General features: G+C 36.6%; 2 protein-coding genes across 11 annotated transcripts; one reads left to right on the forward strand and one right to left on the reverse strand.

Annotated features, from left to right (window-relative positions):
• The first annotated feature begins 5,615 nt into the window (after positions 1-5,615).
• Positions 5,616-19,097, forward strand: LOC131025537 (red chlorophyll catabolite reductase, chloroplastic). 9 transcript variants are annotated; one of them, XM_057955362.1, is made up of 4 exons: positions 15,390-15,524; positions 15,660-16,038; positions 16,882-17,480; positions 18,186-19,097. In XM_057955362.1, the coding sequence occupies exons 3-4, from the start codon at positions 17,160-17,162 to the stop codon at positions 18,795-18,797; spliced, it is 933 nt and encodes a 310-aa protein (XP_057811345.1). In that variant the 5' UTR covers positions 15,390-15,524; positions 15,660-16,038; positions 16,882-17,159; the 3' UTR covers positions 18,798-19,097. The 9 variants fall into 9 exon arrangements, with proteins under 9 accessions (XP_057811316.1, XP_057811326.1, XP_057811345.1 ...); XM_057955337.1 differs by having other exon boundaries at positions 17,141-17,480; XM_057955352.1 differs by lacking the exon at positions 15,390-15,524 and having other exon boundaries at positions 15,744-16,038; positions 16,882-17,002; positions 17,141-17,480.
• Positions 6,319-15,230, reverse strand: LOC131025531 (26S rRNA (cytosine-C(5))-methyltransferase NOP2B-like). Of its 2 annotated transcripts, XM_057955324.1 has the most exons (19): positions 14,656-15,230; positions 14,464-14,566; positions 14,289-14,328; positions 13,925-14,037; positions 13,406-13,469; positions 13,177-13,310; positions 13,005-13,088; positions 11,266-11,340; positions 11,101-11,172; positions 10,949-11,022; positions 9,705-9,757; positions 9,339-9,448; positions 9,163-9,231; positions 9,012-9,080; positions 7,540-7,632; positions 7,390-7,469; positions 7,206-7,305; positions 6,686-6,830; positions 6,319-6,537 (listed from the first exon to the last, which is right to left on the reverse strand). In XM_057955324.1, the coding sequence occupies exons 1-18, from the start codon at positions 14,691-14,693 to the stop codon at positions 6,783-6,785; spliced, it is 1,419 nt and encodes a 472-aa protein (XP_057811307.1). In that variant the 5' UTR covers positions 14,694-15,230; the 3' UTR covers positions 6,319-6,537; positions 6,686-6,782. The 2 variants fall into 2 exon arrangements, with proteins under 2 accessions (XP_057811307.1, XP_057811309.1); XM_057955326.1 differs by lacking the exons at positions 6,319-6,537; positions 6,686-6,830; positions 7,206-7,305; positions 7,390-7,469; positions 7,540-7,632 and adding an exon at positions 8,057-8,149.
• Positions 19,098-21,112: the final 2,015 nt, after the last annotated feature.

Consider the following 21,112-nt stretch of genomic DNA (forward strand, 5'->3'; position numbering starts at 1 on the left):
AACCTCAGTTGGCTCCATCCCTTGTTAAGAAATCTGCAAGAACATTTTCATCAGATTTCAAAATGACAATATCATAATCTTAATATTGGCATTCAGCTTGCCATCTAAGTAATCTAGCCTTTTCAGGTTTAGATTCTATTTTCTTGGTTAAGAAAGCTTTAACATTAGTATTATCAATTTTCAAAACGAATTTCTTCGCAAGTAAGAATAACGGCCATTTTTTGAACGTTTTTCTGACTGCATATAATTCCTTCTCGTTTATGTGCCATCGCACAGCTTCATTGTCGGAGAAGAGACCGCTACAGTATCTGCAGGGTTCTTCTCCATAAGGTGTAATCTTTGTAAGCACTGCTGCCCACCAAAAATCACTTGCGTCAGTGTAGAGAACTAGATCGTCCTCATCCTGTGGTATTGAAATTTTTGGGAGATTTTTGCAAATCTCCTTCAACTTCATCATACCCTCCTGATGCTCCTCCTTCCATATGAATGGAACATCTTTCTTCAGTAGTGGACTGAAGACTTTTCTGTGTTCTGCAAGGTTTTTGATAAACATCCCTGCAAAGTTGACAACTCCGAGAAAGCTTTGGAGCTGCTTCTTCTCCTTGAGATCCTCCGGAAAATTTTGGACCTTTTCCACAATATGTTCTTGTAGAATTATTCCAGATTCATCGATCTCAATCCCCATTAACTTCATTTTTTGGGTGGCAATGACTGCCTTCTTTTCAGACAGCACTAGACCTTCTTGTTGACAAACATCCGCTAAGATCTCCAGATGCCTGACATGTTCATGAATGTTTTTTGATGCAATAAGAATATCATCAATATAAACAAACATAAACGAAGAATAATCCGTGAAGAGATTATCCATCTTTCTTTGGAATATCTGCGGCGCGTTGGCTAACCCCATTGGCATGACATTCCAGACATAATGTCCTTGTGGAGTTGAGAAGGCTGTGAACTTCTTACTCCCTTCCTCCATGCGAATCTGGTAGAATCCTGACTTGCAATCAAATTTTGAGAATACTTTTGCACTTCTGATGCAGTTGATAAGGTGTTCTCTGCTCGGGATGAAATATCCGTCAAACTCAAGAATGTCATTAATCCCTTTATAATTAATGACCAATCTTGGTTTTCCTCGCTTGATCTCCCCATGATTTCTCACCAGAAATCCCCGACTGCTGTAGGGTCATCTTCCTTGTTCGATCAGCTTCAAATCAATGTGTTCCTTGATTATACTCTGCATATCCTGTTGATCTTGAGTGTTCATCAGGATAGGTCTATATCTTACGAACTCATGCTCCTTTCCAGTTTTAACTTTTAAGGTAGCTCTGAGTTGATTCTTGTCCCACCATGCCAAAGGATTCTCGTGGTAACACTTCTGGATTCTCCTTTTGACGTCAGCTATGGACACCTGTTTTTCTTCCTTAATATCTTTGTGTGATATCAAGGATACTTTGAGGATTTGTGTTTCCTCTTTGGAGAGATCTGGGAATCCCTCGATTCTGCATTTGAGCAAAACCTCTTCGAATCTCCTTTGATCCTTCATTTGTGGTCTCCGGAGTCTGCCATCATCACCACGCTTGCTGCGGAATTGGAATGGCATTGAACGATTAAAAGCTCCTTTGAGCCTTTGCACAATGATTTTGTGGTCACAATTGGTTGTGAACACCAGCCTTCTGGCCTCATTGTCCTGTGTGTACCGCTTGAAAGTTTGCAGAAAATTATTGCCGAATAATATATCTGCTCCGGTATCATGGAAATATATCGGTGGAGTCTTGACCTTGTACCAAGGTGTCTATCCTGCACCGCCGATCAATATTTATGTCTGTTTCACTCCATTTGATAGGAGCAAAATCTTTTTGGAGAAATCCCTTCCCGCAATTCGAGGCAGTTCTTCTTCAACTTCTGCTGGAAAGGCTCCTCGTTTTGCTGTACAGATTCCTGCTCCTGAATCCACATAAGCAGTAAAGTATTCTGTTTTGAATTTCTCGTATAACATCCCTACAGAGATGTATATCGAGAATGGACTTGTCATCCGATCAACAATCTCTTGTTTTCGATTGTGATCTCCATTCCACTTGCTTTCCATGACCATGGTTGATATTTGTCAAGGAAATTGCGTCCTAAGGTTAGGACATCAGCTTCTTGTCCGGCTTGGCCTTCGACTTGAATTTCAAAGTCTCCGACCTTCAGAATTCCGATGTATCGGTTACTTTCTGGATTTGCCAAGTAATACAATGTGTTGCAAGGGAACTGATTTTTCCTTTCGGTTGTATCAATTCTTGTAGAAACCCTTTTCCATCTTTCGGGACATTTGAGTTTTATCCTTATGTCTGGAGCTGGTGCTTCTTGGATTGCCCGTCTCTCATAGGAATGAGAGAAACTTCTTGCTAAAGGCCTTGAAGTCAGCCTATCTCCTTGAAATGATAGCCTTGGTGCTCTCAATCTAAGACTTTGATTGTGGTTTAGCACCTGCTTGTCTCCTACTTCGATATCAATTTCCCTGATCTGGGGAATTTCCACTCGGTTCGGATTGACCGCCTTGGCTACTTCTTTGAATATTTCTGGAACTTCAATAAATTCTTTTCCCAGAAATAATTCTGTGTGGTGGGAATTTGATAGGGCATACGATACTTGATAAGTAAGCGAGTATGGCCTATTTCCTCCCGTCATAAGATCATTCCTCTTGTAATCCTGATAAAGTGTCAGGGCTCAACTGAATGATGAATCTTGTAGATTATAAGCGATTTGTGGGTAAAGCTCGGTTATAATCTTCTTGGCATAGAGATTGCTTGAGAAAGCTCCAAGAATTGAATCTTTGGCATCTCTAATTCTCTTGTCGCAGAGTGCAACATCAATCGGTTGGTCTGTCCCGGGCGAGAGGGCAGATTTGATTACCAACTAAATTGCTCCGATATGAATCCATTTCATCGTACTGGCGACTTCTGGCTTCATTCTTTTGAGATCCCGCCGGATATCTTCGGCTGGAACGAGTTGGATCTCCACCTGGTTACTTGTTATCTCAATTGGAAGCGCCAATTCTCGACTGGTAACGCCGAAATAGACATGATGCCTCCTTTTGAATGGACTCAAGCTATGTAAGACTTGATTCATTCTTCCGCTAGAAAACCCTTGGTATGTTTGTACCTCTTCGGTTTCCTTCTTGAGTTTTTTCACGAGCTTCTTCACCACCTCTTCTTGTGGAATCAGAAAATAGCTGGTAAATCCATTCTGATCCTCCTTCTGAGTGTGAAAAATCTCGTTCTCTTCTTTAGTCTGACTCGTCTCCGGTTGATCCATCAGTCTTATCCGAATCTTCAGAACTAAAGACTTCTTCTTGCTCGTATATGCTCTCGTCAGAGGATATATCTTCGAACTGATACACGGGTATCAATTCCTGGTGGTAGAGAGCGTCTTCGATATCCGGTGTGGATTCGAATCTCCTTATCCCTCTGTTCTCGTTGTCTGGGCAATTGGTAGAAATATGCCCCTTCACACCGCAGGTCCAGCAGTTGCAATCTTTGAAACTTTCATTAGTTTTGGCTTGGGTACGCCTGAAAGTTTTTCTTGCCGGGATTCGCTTTTGGGATGAAAACCGGCTCCTTGATGGTCCGTTCCTTTGGCCAGATTTGTAGGAGCGTGCCTTCTGTCTGGTCCACATAGTCCTTGGCCTCCAAGAACTCATCCTCGATCTTTTTTCATAGGGTTGGTACCTATGTTCCTTTCTACTCTTCCGTTGATACAGCAACTCAGCTCCAATCTCGGTTGGAAGGTCAATATTGTCGCACATCAATGGAGATCTTTTGTTGAGCCTTCTTAATTTCTTAAGATTTCTCTGGTCTGCTGCTTTCTGACACCATTCGGACAGCTTCCTGTGGACATATGACATCCTTCTTGACGCACTATCAAGTGGATAATCTCCTGGTGATACGTACTCGTTGATGAGCATCTCCCTCCATGGACTCGGAAACTTTGTGAAAAAGAGATCCTTGGCGGTCTGATCATCAATTACCCCCATATGGACATATAGGGCGTACAGGCGCAGAAATTCATCGAGAGCTTTTGGCTCTAGCACCACCAATCTTAGATTGTAAAGTGCCTGTCGATATTTTTTGCGCTTCTCTTCTGCTGATCCTTCGAAAAAACCCATTCCAAGAAAATGGATTTTAATCTGATGGGTGGCCACCTCAAGAATTTCAAGAGCTGATGTTTTGGTGAACAACTCATTCTTTTCCTTGGTTGACGCTTTATCCCAGAATTGCTTTGCCATGCCGGCAAAACTTGCCTCGAAGATTTTGACAAATTCATCTTTGTCATATTCTATCGTGGCAATCACGATCTTCATTGCTGAAGCCCATTCATCGATGAGACCTTCCCAATCTTTGAAACTGGCTTCATCGAGGTTGAGAATCAATCCGTATGGATGGATTGGTTCAAGTGTGGCCTTTCCAACAGGAGTGTCCCGCATCTGAGGCCGGCGTCGTCTGGTTCGTTGATATTGGCTCGAATATTCTTGAGCCCCATCTCTCTTAGACGATTCTGTTTGTGTATGCTCAGCTTTGGGCACCTCTCCTCCTTGGTTCATCTTTAGATCAACCATGTTGAGGTTAGCAAATGACTCTGCTAACTCTTGTAGATCTTCTAATCCGATTCGATCAAGGTTATTCATGTTGTTTTCCTTTCACGATTCGGATTATGTCCTCCGGCTGCAACTCCTTGGGCGCTGCATTAAGTGGTTGTGGATACGTCGGGTCTTTGGACCATGCATTCTGAATTTTTCCGGAACATGGTTTTCGCCTTTCGATGTTCTCCACTCTCTTCAGAATATCACGCATGAGGTTTAAGATTTTCTCTTGTTTGAGTGATATTTTGTTCATTTCCACCGGTAGATCATACAACTTGATGCCATAATACTCCACCGTTCTTTGGATCTCCCGCAAGTTGACGTTTTCGGAAAAGTTTGGCTCGATCTTTTGGTAGCTAGGATAAGCTACTCCTGCTTTGTCCTTCGGTTCCATCAAATGTGTAATTGATGGAGGTTGGCTCTTGCTCGTTCATTTGCCGATTTGGTCTCGGCAATCTCCAATAGGGCATCAAGATAACCCTGTATGTTCGCAATAATCTCACGAACAGTCTCCTCGTCCTCAGTAATGTGATTCGCTAGGAATCGCCAATACACTCGTAATTCACCCATTAGGTGACGGTTTTCTCTCTCCAAATTTTGGAGAGCTATCCTGTATACAAGACATCTTTGACACTCGTCCGGATCCATACAAATTTTTATGGAGTCTCCTCCCACATAGGTTAATCATAAAATAAATTAAATATAATATAATTCCTCAATAAAAATCCGCTCTGATACCATTTTAAGGATCGGCGGGGATGCATTAGATTTTACAAATTTTTCAGAGTTACAATTGGATTTTCTGTGCCCTTTTGCAAAGTAAGAGGTTCAAAGTGTAAATAAATATTTTTGAAAGGGTCAAATCAAAATTACATGAAATTAGGGAAAAAGATGGTGTCCACTTGTCAAGATCTTAATAGAGGAGTGTAGAGAGTTGAGTGTAGGATAGACTTTACCTATTTATATATAGATGGCGAGTGTACGTGAGTTTTGGAGTTGGAGGCGCGCTATCAACGAGGAGTAGGACGGTAGCATATGCTTCTCCGATGTCTTGCAATTCTCGATTCTACTTCAAATATGTGAGCCAATTATTTTAAATTTAAGTTGTTATTTTTTACCATCTTAAAGTGCTAAAGGACCCAATTAATACTTAAAATATAGTGAATAGTGAAAATTTAAGATAAAATTATAGTATTTCATGTTTTAAGCATGATGTTGAACTTGTTTCTGCTTGTTGATTTCGCTATTTCATGTTCAACCATATATGGAGGCTACTTTACCAATGGAGTACTGTTGTTAGTTTAGGGGATTTTAAGATTAGCAAAAGTGGAGTGTTGTCATATGATTTATCGAGTGGTTCGTGCTGATTACTTTACTTATATATAGTACTCCCTTCGTCCCAAACGAAATGTCCTAGTATTTCTTTTCGGCACGAATATTAAGAAATGTGTATAAAGTGGATAAAGTGGATTGGTAAAAATTATTTAAATATTAAGTATAAAAAGAGAGTGTATTGTCAAAAAAGAAAATAGAATATTTCGTCTGAAACAGCCCAAAAAGAAAAACAGGACATTTTGTTTGGGATCTAGTACTGTAACAACTTGAACACGCATTACAATAACTCTCTTTTGGATTTGAGAAATTGATTTTCTGACACGTTTGAGCGTATAAATTTACAAAAACACAACGCAAACTTAACCAAACATATTTTAAATATGAAAAAGTATTTTTCCATCATGTACATTACATAAACTTAACCAAAAGGGATCCAATGAATTGCAAGGACAACGAACAAACACAAGTTTTTGCTGCTGGACAAACAAACTATCCAGCCGATCACACAATATTTCCAATAACACTGGCCGCTGTTCCAACTTCCTCCTTGCTTCCTTTAAGCCGGTCTCTCCTTCACTCTGCAAATCGAGACAAGAAAACATAAGGAAAACAAGCGCAGAAGACATCCTACAGAGGTGAAGCAGATTGCTTCATATCACCAAAAGCTAACGTGCTTATCGTTTCTTTTTTGTGTGAAAAAAAAAACTAATTAGAGTTCATCCATACCCTTGACATATGCTTTCTCTGCTGTTCCAAGTTTTGCAGAGCAACGGATCAGTGTTTGTCTCTTTTCCTGCACAACTCTTGTGGCCGCTTCTTTCAACTATTTTACTGCTTCTGCAGTATGGTTCGAACCACTAATTTTCTTTAGCTGCAAATAAAAAATTTATATTAACAATCAGAGCATATGCAATGTACTACCGAACTACTACCATCATTATTTTAAAAGGCATTTCCGAGGCAGCAATAAATAATTAAGAAAAGAAAGAATTTTTTTTGAACTTTGTGTTTTAATAATATTTAATATTTCATTTTGAGGCTTACGCCTAGGACCCACTTGTGATACCATGAGAAAAAGCTTGAGGCTTAAAAGCGCCTCTTAATACCTTTACTACCAGTAATTATGGGTACAAGACTTAAACAAAGACTATATTTAAAAATAAATAATGACAAGGATGCTAGACAGACAGCACACATCTTTATCTATGGAATAATACAAATAGAGTAGCTATGGAATAATACAAACCTTGGCTACAAATGATCCATCCATGTTGTGAAGGTGAGGATAAAAACGTCTTGTCTTCCCTAAGTCTTGGTGAAAATGATTCCCTTTGTAGTGAATGAATCTAACAATAAAAAGATTTATTAGACCATGAATAATATTGTTCAGCCGTTTGAAATTTTGTACATATACATTTAATAAATCGTACCCTGGACGACCAAAATCCACGCCAATGGGGACAAGTATCACATCCCTATTCTTGAGTGCATAATCAATCACTGCTTCGTTCTGCAAACATAAATTATTAATCAGGTAGGAAGGCGTAACAAATTTAATATGCATTATAAAATTTACAAACCTCTTCAACCATTAATGAAGATGTCGAGTACACTATATATCCTCCATAATTTGAATCAGCATCTACCATATCTATCGCTGCCAATAGCAATTGCTGCAAAGAAAGAAAACATGGAGGCTCATTATGATACTTAAAGGAGAAAATAGAAAAATGGCAGAGAACATTGGCATCCCTTAAAACAAGTTCACTAACATACATGAGGAAAAGGGCCTACTTCATTTTCTTATGTTTGTTTTGCCGTAAATAAAACGCGGACAAAGAGGACACAAATTCAGTCAAATAATATAAAATAATATTGTTTAATGTTTATTTGTTAATTTAATTTAGGAATAAAATAAGAAATGTAATTGCAAGTATATATATGAACTTCAATCAATAATATTGACATCAATTAATGCTTAAAATAAAATAATAGTATTAGTATTGGTTGAAATTAAAAAAAAAAAAGTGTAACAAAGACAGTAGTATCATTTGTTATTTTATCTAAATGGTAGTGGAAGAACCTACCTGTTGAATAAATTTCCCAAACTTTTTATTCCCACCATTTTAAGGGAAAAAAGAAATGCGCACTTGCTACCTTATTCTCTATTAGGCATGAGCTAATGCATAACTGTTAAGGGTCACGTGACAAAAAATTAGTTGCAAGACTTACATGCAAGGACACAAGGAAACTTCTAATAGTAATTTATGAGCAAAGAATATAATTTTCTCATAATCTCCTTATCAATGAAATAAGAATCTTTAATCCACAAGCAGTCGGTACACAATCACATAGTTGTGTGTCATAACTTTAATAAGGCATGAAAAGTATTCAACCACCAGGGTTGAGGAACTTAAATGCAATAGTTTTATGATTTCCATAAGTTGACGTTGGCTCCTGATGAAGATGAATGTGTGTCTTGTGGTGGAGTCGGCTAAATGCGTTTGCAATTTTAATAGCTATTTTCTAGTATAATATGTTATGGGCTTAGCCCTTTTCCTATTTAACTTTAGAAGTTTTATTATTGTATTGGACAGTTGAATGTTTCAGAATGAAATTAGGATTTTCCCCTTTCTATGTGTTTTTCCGGTATTCTACAGAGAATTAATGGATTAACTATACATTTGCTTTCGATATTCATTGAATCAACGAAAGTAGCCGTTTATTATACACGCTTCACACTTCTCCCTATAGAACAGGGAAAAACAATACCCTTTTGTCCCATTTTTATGGTCCTATAGGACCGGGCATAAATGTCAAGAAGTGAGTTAACTATGACAAAGGTGAGAAAAAAATGTAGGGTAATTCTGTCAAATCAAGTAGGAGAGAAGGGAAAGTGATTTTTGTGACTTATGATGTAATTTAAAAGTTTATCGTGTTTATTAGATGATGTAGATATTAAAGATCCCATTTTAGATTAGGACCATTAGAATGCGATAAACAAATATGTTAACCACCACCACTGAATAGAGGGAGTGCCATAGTAGTATACCTTTTGGAACATGACACACTTTTCTATATATTCTTTGGAGGTTCTCTTGGACACGGCATCAGTTATAATCTGCAGAACATATAAACCAATCATGTTAGCCAAATAGAATTCTATTATTCAAATTTTAAACTAATGTTGCTTTTATACCTACCCCAGTGCAACTGGATGGGGCACCTAACAAAACCCTATCCATCACGTTGTTCCCCAAAAAATTTGCTTGCTGCAGATGATGCAAAAATAAAACAATTTTCTAAAGTCAATCTATACTAAAATAGAAATCAATTGATCAATATTAAATTTTCTTAAAGTGTCTGGGCAGATCCTAACCTTCCCTAAATCGCAGTTATACACCTTGATATTTGTCGCCCCCATCCGCGTTAGATTTTGAGAGAGTAGATAGGTACTTGACTTACTCATCACGTTTGCAAAAATTGTACCTTCCAAAAGAAATTATGTTACAAATGTTCTTTTGGTGCATATACATAGATAAAGAAAAGAAAAATTGGACAAATCGAAACACCAATTTTAATAAAATATGCACAAGTATTCTTTTTCCCTTTTTGCTAGTTCACTAGGAGTTATAATTAGAATAGAAAGCATAGATGGTAACAGTTTAAAATTTAAAGAAATCTGCCCAGCATATTAATTTTTTTTTTTTTTTTAAATAGAAGATAATTCCAAAAGGTTTCTCACCTGTATTTTCCATTAGAGCAGCAATATGAGTTGTTCGATTACCATGTGAAGCCCTACAGGAGCAAAAATTGAGTTACAATGAAAAGAAACGAAAAGAACAAACAAGATGAGCATATATATCTAATTCTGAACACATGAACTCTGATAAAAGAATTACATTTCCATAAAGAAATTGTGTGGCCTGCTAAAAGTGGTAAATTGGTTTTAAATATACCCATTATATTAATGATATCGAAACCTACATGTGGTTGAGGTTGGAGATGTCATTAGTCTTTGCTTGAGGACAAGCAAATGTTTAAGTTTGGGGGTGGTCCTTCAAATATGTACATATTATGGCTAAATTAATGTAACCAAGGTATATACTTAATTAAATATTATTCAAAACTGAATTCTAGTTATGATGTGTCAGCATTTGTTTTTCACTATTTTCCCACCATGTTGATCCATCTAGATAAAATACAGAACCAACAAACAACAAAAGAAAAACACAACATAAAATGACCATAATAAAGAAGATTGTTGTTCAATAAGTAAAACTGTAGAAGTAGTGGAGAAGTGTTCATAGGGTAAAATAAATTGCAAAATGACAAGACTTACTGCTCAAAGTTTTCTATGGTTTGATTTTTTTTTATTTATTTAACGGGTACAAATGAAGTATCTATAGTGTGCTGTTTCAACCAAGATAAATAAATATATACAACCCAACTATAAACAAAATGCAGAAAAAGCTAACTTAAGCGAGCGTCAGCTCAAACAATCACCAGCTTAATGTTTTCAACTTCAAACTTTTTTTGGTTTAGTTAGCTTTAACAATCATAAGTTAAAGCAAATTTTGTTGACATGCATAACTCAAAATATCTATCTCTGTTTTCGTTGATCGAGGTAACGGGGCTTAAAGCAAGCTCATTAATTGTTTAGCAGTTAGCACTGGAGGTGCTCTTGCCCTAGGTCTCCACTGACATTCAGTGCATGTTGGCATGTCCAATGTCTGATAGCGATTGGGGGTGGGAATTGGGGGAATCAAAATATTTCCAAAAGGCAAAATTTTCTGAATATAAAGAAACTAGGTACTAGCAAAGAACAAGAGGAGATAATGGATGAATTAACACAACATATGCTTGAGATAAATGCTAAATATTTACCATTAATGCAAAGACTAATAACTAAAGCCGTGGAGCAAATTTTTCCTTAAGATTCACTTTGATGAGTTAAAGCAAAAACACAGAGTCGAATAAGATACTCACCACATTTCAGCAATTTTTTCATTTTTTTGTGGGTCAAGAGCCATTAATGGCAGAAAAGAGCTAGCCCTTTGAATCTGTAAGCAAAATTTTACATTGCCAATAAGTATTACATTTGAGCTTGACATTTTTTTATGTCTAGCACCTGAACATACCGTAAAAAGGCCATCTATATATTCTGTAGTGGTAGAAAGTAGAGCTTCTGAAAAACACACAGCAAGACCTACCTGCAGTATACACAACATTATGTTAATATATTTAACAAGGCAAGAATAAATTATCCGAAAAAAAATATATATATGAAAAGATGAACCTCTTACATCAGACCACTCATATATGGGCTCACACTTTATATACTTTCTTGAAAGAGCACACTGCAAGTCTTCTCTCCAAGTCTAATCCAACACAGAAGTATGACGATGTTATTTTTTTAATTTTTTACAGTCAATCATGATAACTCTCAACAGAGGACATAAGAATAGAAACTACATTCTAAGAAAGTTAAAATCACATTCACCCACGATGCCAACAAGGAGGCTCAACCCCAAAACTGAAAGTGCAATAACTATGAGCATACGACTCAAATATATAGTAGTGATTGTATGTATCAAATCCCACTATGACTCAAATACTAACCACTAGCTACTCTAATTCTACCAAAACTCAACTAAATAATCTTCTAATACTACTACTAAGACTCTCTGTAAACAAAAAAAATAGGGAGGTTAATTACAATTCTCTCTACCACAAAAAATGCTATAGTGGGATTGCAGGTAATTTATCAGCTTATATATCGGATGGATACAAAAAAAATCCTTTAAATTTGAAATACTTACAATCACTGACAAAATTATAGATGACAAAGTGAAGTCACAGATAGTAGATAAAATGAAAATATTAGCCAAGTCAATACAAACAAGCAAGTTTTAAATGATCTTAAGTTATTTTGGGGGGAAAATACTAATTTCAGAAGAATAAAAATAAAAAAATGTGCAATTCTGATATTTTCTGTCCAATATCAACTTTTCTCTTCTGGATCACCTCAGATGTGCCCATGTTTCTTCCAATCTAAATTTCCTTATTAACACAATATTTCCATCCATTAGAATTGTAATTCTCTAGCCAGTTCAAAGCACAAAGACGAAAAGCCAATATAGATAGATTAACACGCACATGACGAGATGTTCTACAGCCCACTTCCACCATGGCTTGACATAAGTTCGGGGATTATATTCAAAAAAGTTCCACACAAATGCTGGTAAGAAAGAGCACTAAAAATGCAAATATTAATAGTCAAACAGGGCTTAAGACATTTGACATTGTTTCAGACCAAACAGGCCTTAGTAAAATCATGAATGTAAACAAAAACAACTTAGCTCATAAACAATGAGTCCTTGAAGTTAGATCTGAAAATTAAGGCCAAAATAACTCTCGGTCAAAGGAGATGGAGTGTATGGTACTCCCTCCGTCCCATTGGGCTTGTCCCATTTGGTTTCGGCACGGTTATTAAGGAGAGTATTAATAGTGTTAAGTGTGTAGATAAAGTAGGAGAGAGAATGAGAGAGAAGGTGATAAAGTAGGAGAGAGAAAGTGATAAAGTGATAAAGTAGGAGGGTTATTTATAGAAATGGGACAAGCTGGTGGGACAAACAAAAAATGAATACGGGACAAGATCAATGGGACGGAGGGAGTAATAAGTTAGACCATATATTCACATAAATGCTATTACCATAAACGCCCACTATGTGATCACTATCTGCTATTGCAACCGGTATGGCTGCTGCTTTGACAACTATGATGACAAAAACTGGGTAAAAACCCTATCAAGCAATTGATAGGGTTCACTCTTAACATTGCCAATTATAAGGTTTAAGACCTAAAGCACAAATAATAATGAGGCTAAGACTCCATACATAGTAGTATTTGTATCCAAATCCAGCTACGACTTAAAATACCAGTCATTAGCAATTGTAGCCATACCACCACAACATAATCTTCTAATACTTCTAAAACTCTTGATAAATGAAAATAAATGAATTCGTAATGAGATTTGTATCACCTTCAAAGTGTTGGTGCGCAGACACATATTTAACTGCTTCTCTCTCGAGAGAAAATAGTCTTTAGTTTCCATTATACCCAGCATCTAAACAGAATGGTAAATTCTTCAATCATGCAATTTGAGATTGAAAAACATCACAAAAGTAATATGAAAATATAAAAGAAAAGTGTACCTCCATTACAGCTTCAATCATAAACTTATTGTACCGCGAATATGTGCTGAGATCCATCACGAGCTGATTAACATAATCCTTGTATGTCGGTTTCTCTTCCTTCGAAAGCTCAAAAACGGAGAGTACCCTAAAAACTGAAAATAAGGATTACCAAAGAGAACAGCCAATTAAATTAAGGCCACAGAATTACAGAAGAAAAAAAAAAAAGAGGAAATATAACAAAACATACTATCGTTGATCCTTTCCCAGAGCTTGGAACGAGGCATGCGCTTACTCTTTTCCTCTTCGAACTCCTAGGTTATTGTATGGAAATTTATAAGTACTTTTCAATTCATAAGATAATATTTTATGACTCTAAGGGTGCGTTTGGTTCTAATACTTCTAAATAGAGGGATAATATAAGGTGGTATAAATTAATCCATCCATCATATTGTGGACCACATTGTTTATATCTTGTTTGGTTAGAACGATAATATAGTTATTCATCCTTTAAATGGGGACCACATTTCTTATACCTTGCTTTGAGTAATTTAAGGAGGTATAAAATTATCCCTCCAATTCTTAGGTATAATATTATCCATTGGGCAAGGGATAAGAGGTTGTCCAGGATTTTATACCTGGATTATTTTATACATCAAACCAAACAAGATATAAGGATGTACAATAATATTATCCTTCCTTATCCCTCTTTATCCCTTGAACCAAACGCAACGTAAATTGAATAAGACTCATAAATTCCACAATATACCTCCTTGGTTGGTAATTTGAATGAAGAAGCTATTTGTATACAATCCCTTATATCAATTGTGGCTCTCATCATCAACACCCGCTGACTAGTAGAATAGATCTCTTCACGATCCTCTACAAACAAAAGTTGGGATAAAGATGAGACATATGATTGATCATCAATAGTTCATAGTTAATAGTTATATATTTTTATTCGACTTTTTAAATCTATCAAACATACATAGCTTTTACAATTTTGCATCATGTTCATGTAATCGATTAATGGTACTGACTTCTTAATGAAGCAGTACCAACTTCTTAATGAAGCAGTACCAAGTTTCTCTATATGTTATAACAACAAATAAGACATTAAGGGGCAGTAGTACCGTCTTCAGAAATATAATCCAAGGGGCCAGATAAACGTGACTGCAAAACAACAAAATGATCAAATTCAGCTGATAGAAGCGGTCAAAAAATATATCATGTCCTAACAATGACAATCAGTTTTCTGAATTAGGGCTCAGAGGCAAAAACAGTAAGTTCGAGATTATTGCACCCTACCTGTGCTCCTGCAAAATCTGCCGTATTTACACATCGAAGATTTTTTTGCATCCTTGAGCATTTGTCTGGCGCGCCATTGTTCCTACGCTTTAGCTTTCTCTTTCTGCGATTAAATTTAAAAAACAAAAAAAATAAATAAAGCTCGTGAATTTGTTGATAAATGATTCACATATCTAATCCAGCTTCAAGTACCTGACAGATGAAGAACGAATGAGATTGAAGTATCTCATCTCAACGCAGAAATTAGGGTTCTTCCGACAAGTTGTGTCGAAGAAGAAGAGTGCAAAGAGTTTCCTTTGAAAAAGAAATACCACTATGATTGGTTTTAGCGGTTTCAATGCGGTCGGGTTGGGTTCGGGTTCGGGTTCGGTGTCAATGCGCTCGTGCCACCGCTGCTCACCGGTGACGCCTCTGCCGCCTGGATTTGTGTTGCCGGCTGAGTTCGCGCCGACGTCTAGTATCTTCTCCTCTTTCAGGTTCCGTCAGAAAGTGACGGTAGAACTTAGGAGGAGATGCAGACTGCATAAATGGAGGAAAGCGGGAGAAGGGTTGGGAAAGGGCTGCGATAGAGAGAGAAGAGTGAAGAAACTTTCAATTTGGGGCTCGGTACACACTATCCTCAATACTATTATGGATTTGCTCTCAAATTAAAAGATAAAACCCTACCTATCTAACTACCCCCGCCGTCAGTAACTATCCTCCCATAAGGCACAACAAACTTGAAATGACGATTTTACCCTTTTACATGCAAATAACTATTGCCTAAAATCAAATCTGAAAGAAACCTTGAAATCTAAAGGAAATCTGAAATAGCGCGCTTCTCTCGGCTCTCCCTCTCTGACTCTCTCTAAATCCAAACCGCCGGACCCAAGCCGGCGTCGTCGGCCCGCCGCCCTCCCGGCTCCCGTGAAGGCACCCTCCTCAATTCGAACCCGACCCCCGCTGCAGCAAACGGTGACGCTCAGACGTGAGACGCCCATTCGGCCTTCGCTCGTCTCCGACTCCAAGCTCCGGCGGCGGCACTGTAGCGGTCCCAGCGTCCCTCACCGGCGCACCCAGCAGTTCGGTTTAGTTTTGAGCTTTTGATGCTTGAATAAAATTGTGAATATCATTGATGTTCTTGATTTTGGCTGTGCTTGATTTTTGGCTGTGGGATTCAGAGGTTTGCTAATTGCTACTTTAAATTCATTGTTTAGATAACAAAAATTCAGCAGATAAAAATGGGGAAGAAGGAGTAGTTGAGCAGGGGATTGGACCGATTGGTAGGAGCCTAGATTGATCATTGCTAAAATTGGAGAACAAATTAAAAATGTCGGGTAATTTCGGGTTATTCGGGTACCCGATATTTAGATAGGGTTCGGGGTCGGTAGCATTTTTTCGTGTAAAATCGGGTTTGGGCACCCGAACCCGACCCGATTCCCACCTCATTCTGGTTCCACTGCCACATGTACAAACCCACGCCACTGCTTGAACCAGCTAAAGTAGAAATTTTCGTTTCAAGCACCCTTTCGATCAGCAAATCAACTAGTACATTTCTTTCAATCATTCAAGCGCTCATCTTCCAATTCTTTAAAGGTGAACTCCTTTTCTTTTCTTTTTTCTCTACACTCTACAGTAATCAATATTTTTTCCATCCTGGTCTTGATCGGAATGCAAAACAACTGTTTCACTGCAACAAATTTCGACTCTATTATTTCCCAGTTAGTAATTCATTTGTTTAGTGCGGCTGGAAGGGGGAATTCCAGAGTAGGCGGCTATTGGCCGCTGATTTTGACCGGCGACGATGGCTGTGCGGGGGTTGGCGGCTAGAGAGAGAGAGGAGATGCTTTTTAATAAACGAAGCAAATGATATTTGGGATTTTGCCCCTTCTATTATTCCAGACCTTTTTAATTTTACCCCAGATTTTACTTCATTTATTCTTAAAGGGTTTTTAATAAAACTGATTTTTCTTATAAAGTTGTAAAATATTTAAGAAGTTCCTTTCAACTTCATACTTTCTGTAATATAATTATCTCATGAGGTGATTGAGATTAAAGTGCTTATGATCTTTGTTGATTGTGTCAATTACATTATGTGATTAGATTATGATTGAATGACTTGCTGGTTTTTCGTTGCTTTTATATGATTATCTCATGGATTGAGATTATATTTATTTATGATTAGGAAAAATGCTTATAATCTTTGTTCAATGTGACGTAATATTGAATACTTTGCATGTTTCAAGTTTCCTTTGGGTAACACATGCTAAATTTTGGTTTTATAGTGCATGCTAGATATATTTCATTGCATAGGGCATGCCAAGTACGTTATAATTGTTCAAGTTAAGATTAATTGTTAGTTTAATTTAATGCGTACAATTTGCAAAAATCTCCCTAAATATAATTATTGTACTCATGTCTGTAATTGCAACGTTTCAGGTTGAGGAGTTTGGCATGAGAGAAATTTAATTAGATAGATTTTTTATTACTTACATAAGTTTTTTTGTGTTTCCTAATTTACAAATAAATTCATTGTATTCAAATTTGGCCGAGTAATTAGGTATTTGGAACGATATCCTAAATCATCTGAAGTTTTATTTATTTTTTATTGTAAAAGAATTTATTGCTGTATTGCATTGCATATATTAATCATTCTTCTTGTTAATTTTTTTTGTTACAAAAAATTCAACTAAAAAAGACATTCTATTGATGCCCCAATGGCTGCCAGCTGCATTGTACATTTTCCACTGATTACTACTCCAAGAAGTCAGTTCTCAGCTTCAAGAGGTCAATTCCGTTGCTCATCAGCAGCTAATTCGAATGCCATGGATTCTGGCAAAGTGAAATTCATGGAATTCCCTTATGCATCTGCTCCCACCAAAAAGCTGATGGTGGAGCTGTTTTCATCTGTGGAAGAGCAGCTTGGATCCTCACTGCACCCAAGTTGTACTTTAGCCCCTGACGTACAATATTTTGGGAATCCCACCGACACTGCCCATGCTTCACTGCACATCAGATCCGGCCTCCCTTCTTCTCAGGTACCCTTTCCGTTTTATGCTATGTTTTGTTTGCTTAGAAGGAATTTGATGAAGGTGAATAAAGAAGATACTTTAAATCTTTAAATCGTGGATTAAGCGTTAGTAAGTATGAATAGTTGCATACTTTCTTATTGATTGCTTGTATATGCCCATGCCGTCACAATCACTTTGTGGAACATGTTCCATTAGGTTAAAGAATGTTCTAGTACTGACATTCCTTACATCATTCTAAATCAAACTACATTTAGAAAAAAAAAATATTTGACTATATTGATCAATTTATACTTGCTTACAATGTACCTTCTAGATTGTTGCATTATGATATCTCATAAGAATAGACAATAGGAAATAATGTATATTTATGGAAATGTACGGTTCCACATGTCGTAGCTCTACTTGAGATTTCCAACTTTAGTTTGGGTGCTTCACATTTTCTATTTATGGAAAGCTGTTTTAATGGCTAGTCTTTGGTAATTTTGGATTGAAACAGTTTAGGCAGGAAGCATCTCCATGGCTATGGAAGTTTTTCCCTTTTAACGTTGGAGTTTCTGATTCAGTCCAAATATTTCAAAATGTTTTGGGTGCTTAATAGTATCACAAACAATGGATAGTTTTGAAGCCGAGCTTCAATTGCACATTCTTTCAAGTTATGCCTTCCTTTCCTGATCAAATTCTCAGATCTTCTAAACTTAAAACATGTAGCAGATTGATTTCGTGTTGGGAAGTTGGATACATTGCCAGTTGCCATCCGGTGGGGCTCTCAACATAACGAGCCTCTCAGCCTACTTGACACCCTCGACTGATGCACCACACTTTCTGCTGGAACTTATCCAGAGCAGCCCAACATCCCTCGTGCTCATCCTAGATTTGACTCCACGAAAAGATCTCATCCTTTATCCGGATTACCTTAACAGGTACTACGAAGATACTCAGCTGGACCGACATAGGCAGCGCCTTCAAATGCTACCAGAGGTGAGACCTTACATATCTCCATCTTTGTATATACGAGCTGTTGTTTCTCCAACGGCAATTGTAGTCACAATAGACACTGGAGCTACTGAATCCAAAACTATAGAGCAGATAATTGAGGATGACGTTAGCCCAATTGCCAAGGACTTGCTGCGTTTTTGGATCGAGTCGTGTGCTTGTTGTGGGAGGGATGTGGATGCATCTGAGAGGGCTTATCTAGCTCAAAGGGATCGAATAATTAAGAAGACAACTATTGATGTCGATCTGAGCTCAAGTTTCCCAAGGTTGTTTGGGCAAGAAATAGCTGATAGAGCGGTGAATGCTCTCAAAGAATATTACTTTAAGTGATCTTCTTTTCTGGATTGTCAATCTATGGAGATGAAATATTCTTTGTAGGAAATGAAACAGTTAACAATATTGAGTAAAGACAAAAAAACCTGACAATATTGAAGTGAAACAGTTAAACACCTAAAAGAAAAAAGAAAGAAAAAAATATTGATAATGATTTCTCATTTTCTGATGTGGGTGACTCAACCCTGACAAGATTGTGAATGGGGTTACCTTTGAATGTGTTCGTGTATATAAATGTTCTAAAATTACAATCTTGTATTGTTTTCTTCATTTATTTATCTATTTTGTTGCTGTGGATGATGGTGATGAGTAGAACCAAGAACCCTTGGTTTTTTACATATCTTTTGCGACCTGGGTCCAATTTGAATCCAAACCGCTCACTAATAAGAACCTTCATTTATTTAAAGAACAAATAATTTTAAATAATTGAGTGATTATAGATTCGAATCTGGGACATTTAATTCATTTAAATCACTTACTGTCTCCATCCCTCAAACATCTTCTTAAGAGATGGTGATATAAGTTTTAATAAAAGTTGGTTGTGTATTAGTTGAGTGGAGAATGAGTTCTACAAAAAGTGAAGATTGTAAGAGTAATAATGAATGAAATTATTTTTAAAAGTAGGTTGAAAAGATGTTTTGGGGACGGATCAAAATGGAAAGAGAGGAAGATGTTTGAGAGTACTTTGATTCAATTTATACTCCCTATGTCCTGCTATTTATGACACGTTGCTTTTCGGCACAGAGATTAATGAGAAGCAAATTAGGTGAATAAGGAGTATAGTCCACATGTTTAAGTTTGTGATTAAGGTATTATTAATTATATCTATTTTATCAATATCAAAAAAGACTTTATTTTTTTATTTTTTAATTTAATTTTTAATAACCTGTAATTAAATTTAATCATTTCCTAAAAATCAAAATATACCAAAAACTGAAATATGTAAAAATTGATTACAAAATTCTAACAATTTATGTTGGGACAGCTCAAAATGAAATATGAGGCATGAATAGCGGGATGGAGGGAGTAATTTTGATTTGACTTTCAAAACATATCATTTAATAGGGATATTGGCGTCTAAATATATGAACTTCAAGTCCATTTTGATTTTTCCCACGAACTTTGAAAGTTGCCAAAAAATACACAAACTCTGACTCATTTTATTTTTTTCCACGAAAATATATTGTTATAAAAAATGATCCAAATATTCTTCTATAATTAACTAGCTAGCTTAATTAATTTAATTAATTATAGATGACAATTATTCATGGTGACATGATTTTTTTTTTATTTTAAAATATATTTCGTAATTAAAATGACGTCTTTTTTATAAAAAAAATTGAAATAAAAGAATTATTTGGATCATTTTCTATAACAATATATTTCGTCGGAAACAACAAAATGAGCATAAGTTTGTGACTTTTTTTATAATTCTCAAAATTCATAAAAAAAATTAAATGAGTCAAAATTCGTGTATTTTTTGATAACTTTCAAAGTTTGTGGAAAAAACTAAAATGGCCCAAAGTCCGTGTATTTATGCACCAATACCCCTTTAATTAAGTACTTAATCTTTCCTCCTAAAAAAATGTACCTAATCTTTCCTCCTCAAAAAAAGAAAAGAAAAAAGAAAGTACCTAATCTTTCAAGTTTATGCATGTAAAATTCTTTCCAATATTAGATGATGCAAACTTTCAAATTCATGTTGTAAGTACCTGATCTTTCAAGTTTACGCATGTAAAATCTTTCCAATATTAGATGATGCAAACTTTCAAATTGATGTTGTTCGAAATTTTGATTCGAGAAATCAAAGCATAAGTTCTGATGGAATAAAAGGAGCACGATGAAATGTGGCCAACGCCCAATTTTATTTGAAAGTACTGTTGTTCAAGTTATATACCACTAAAAAGCCACATTAATAAGATTTACGCTTTGTGCATAAATTTCTTGTGGGGGAAAAACGCACACCAATGGTTTGGAAAGAGTCGACCAAGCCTCGTGCTGAAGAGGGTTTGGGTTTGGCCGTTTGGGTTTGGGTTTGAGGGATCTTACAAGCGGTGTGTGAACAGTGAGGTCCCGAATTCAAACCCCACTGCTCCCCTTCCCCAACTCCCCCAAGTAAAAAAAAAAAAGTTCGGAATAAGGCTAAAGCAGAGACTTTTTAGGTCCAATTATTTCTCGAAAAGGTACTTAAGTACTTAAAGATTTTGGAAAAGGTTTTCTTCAAGACTTATTGCTTTGTTACTCATAGCATCTCTAATAAAGGGTGCGAGCGCCGGTTCAAGCCGGCACGATAGAATCGGCGTCGAGCTGGG

The sequence above is a fragment of the Salvia miltiorrhiza genome, chromosome 1 (genome assembly GCF_028751815.1).
Source record: "Salvia miltiorrhiza cultivar Shanhuang (shh) chromosome 1, IMPLAD_Smil_shh, whole genome shotgun sequence".
In the NCBI taxonomy this organism is placed as follows: Eukaryota; Viridiplantae; Streptophyta; class Magnoliopsida; order Lamiales; family Lamiaceae; genus Salvia; species Salvia miltiorrhiza.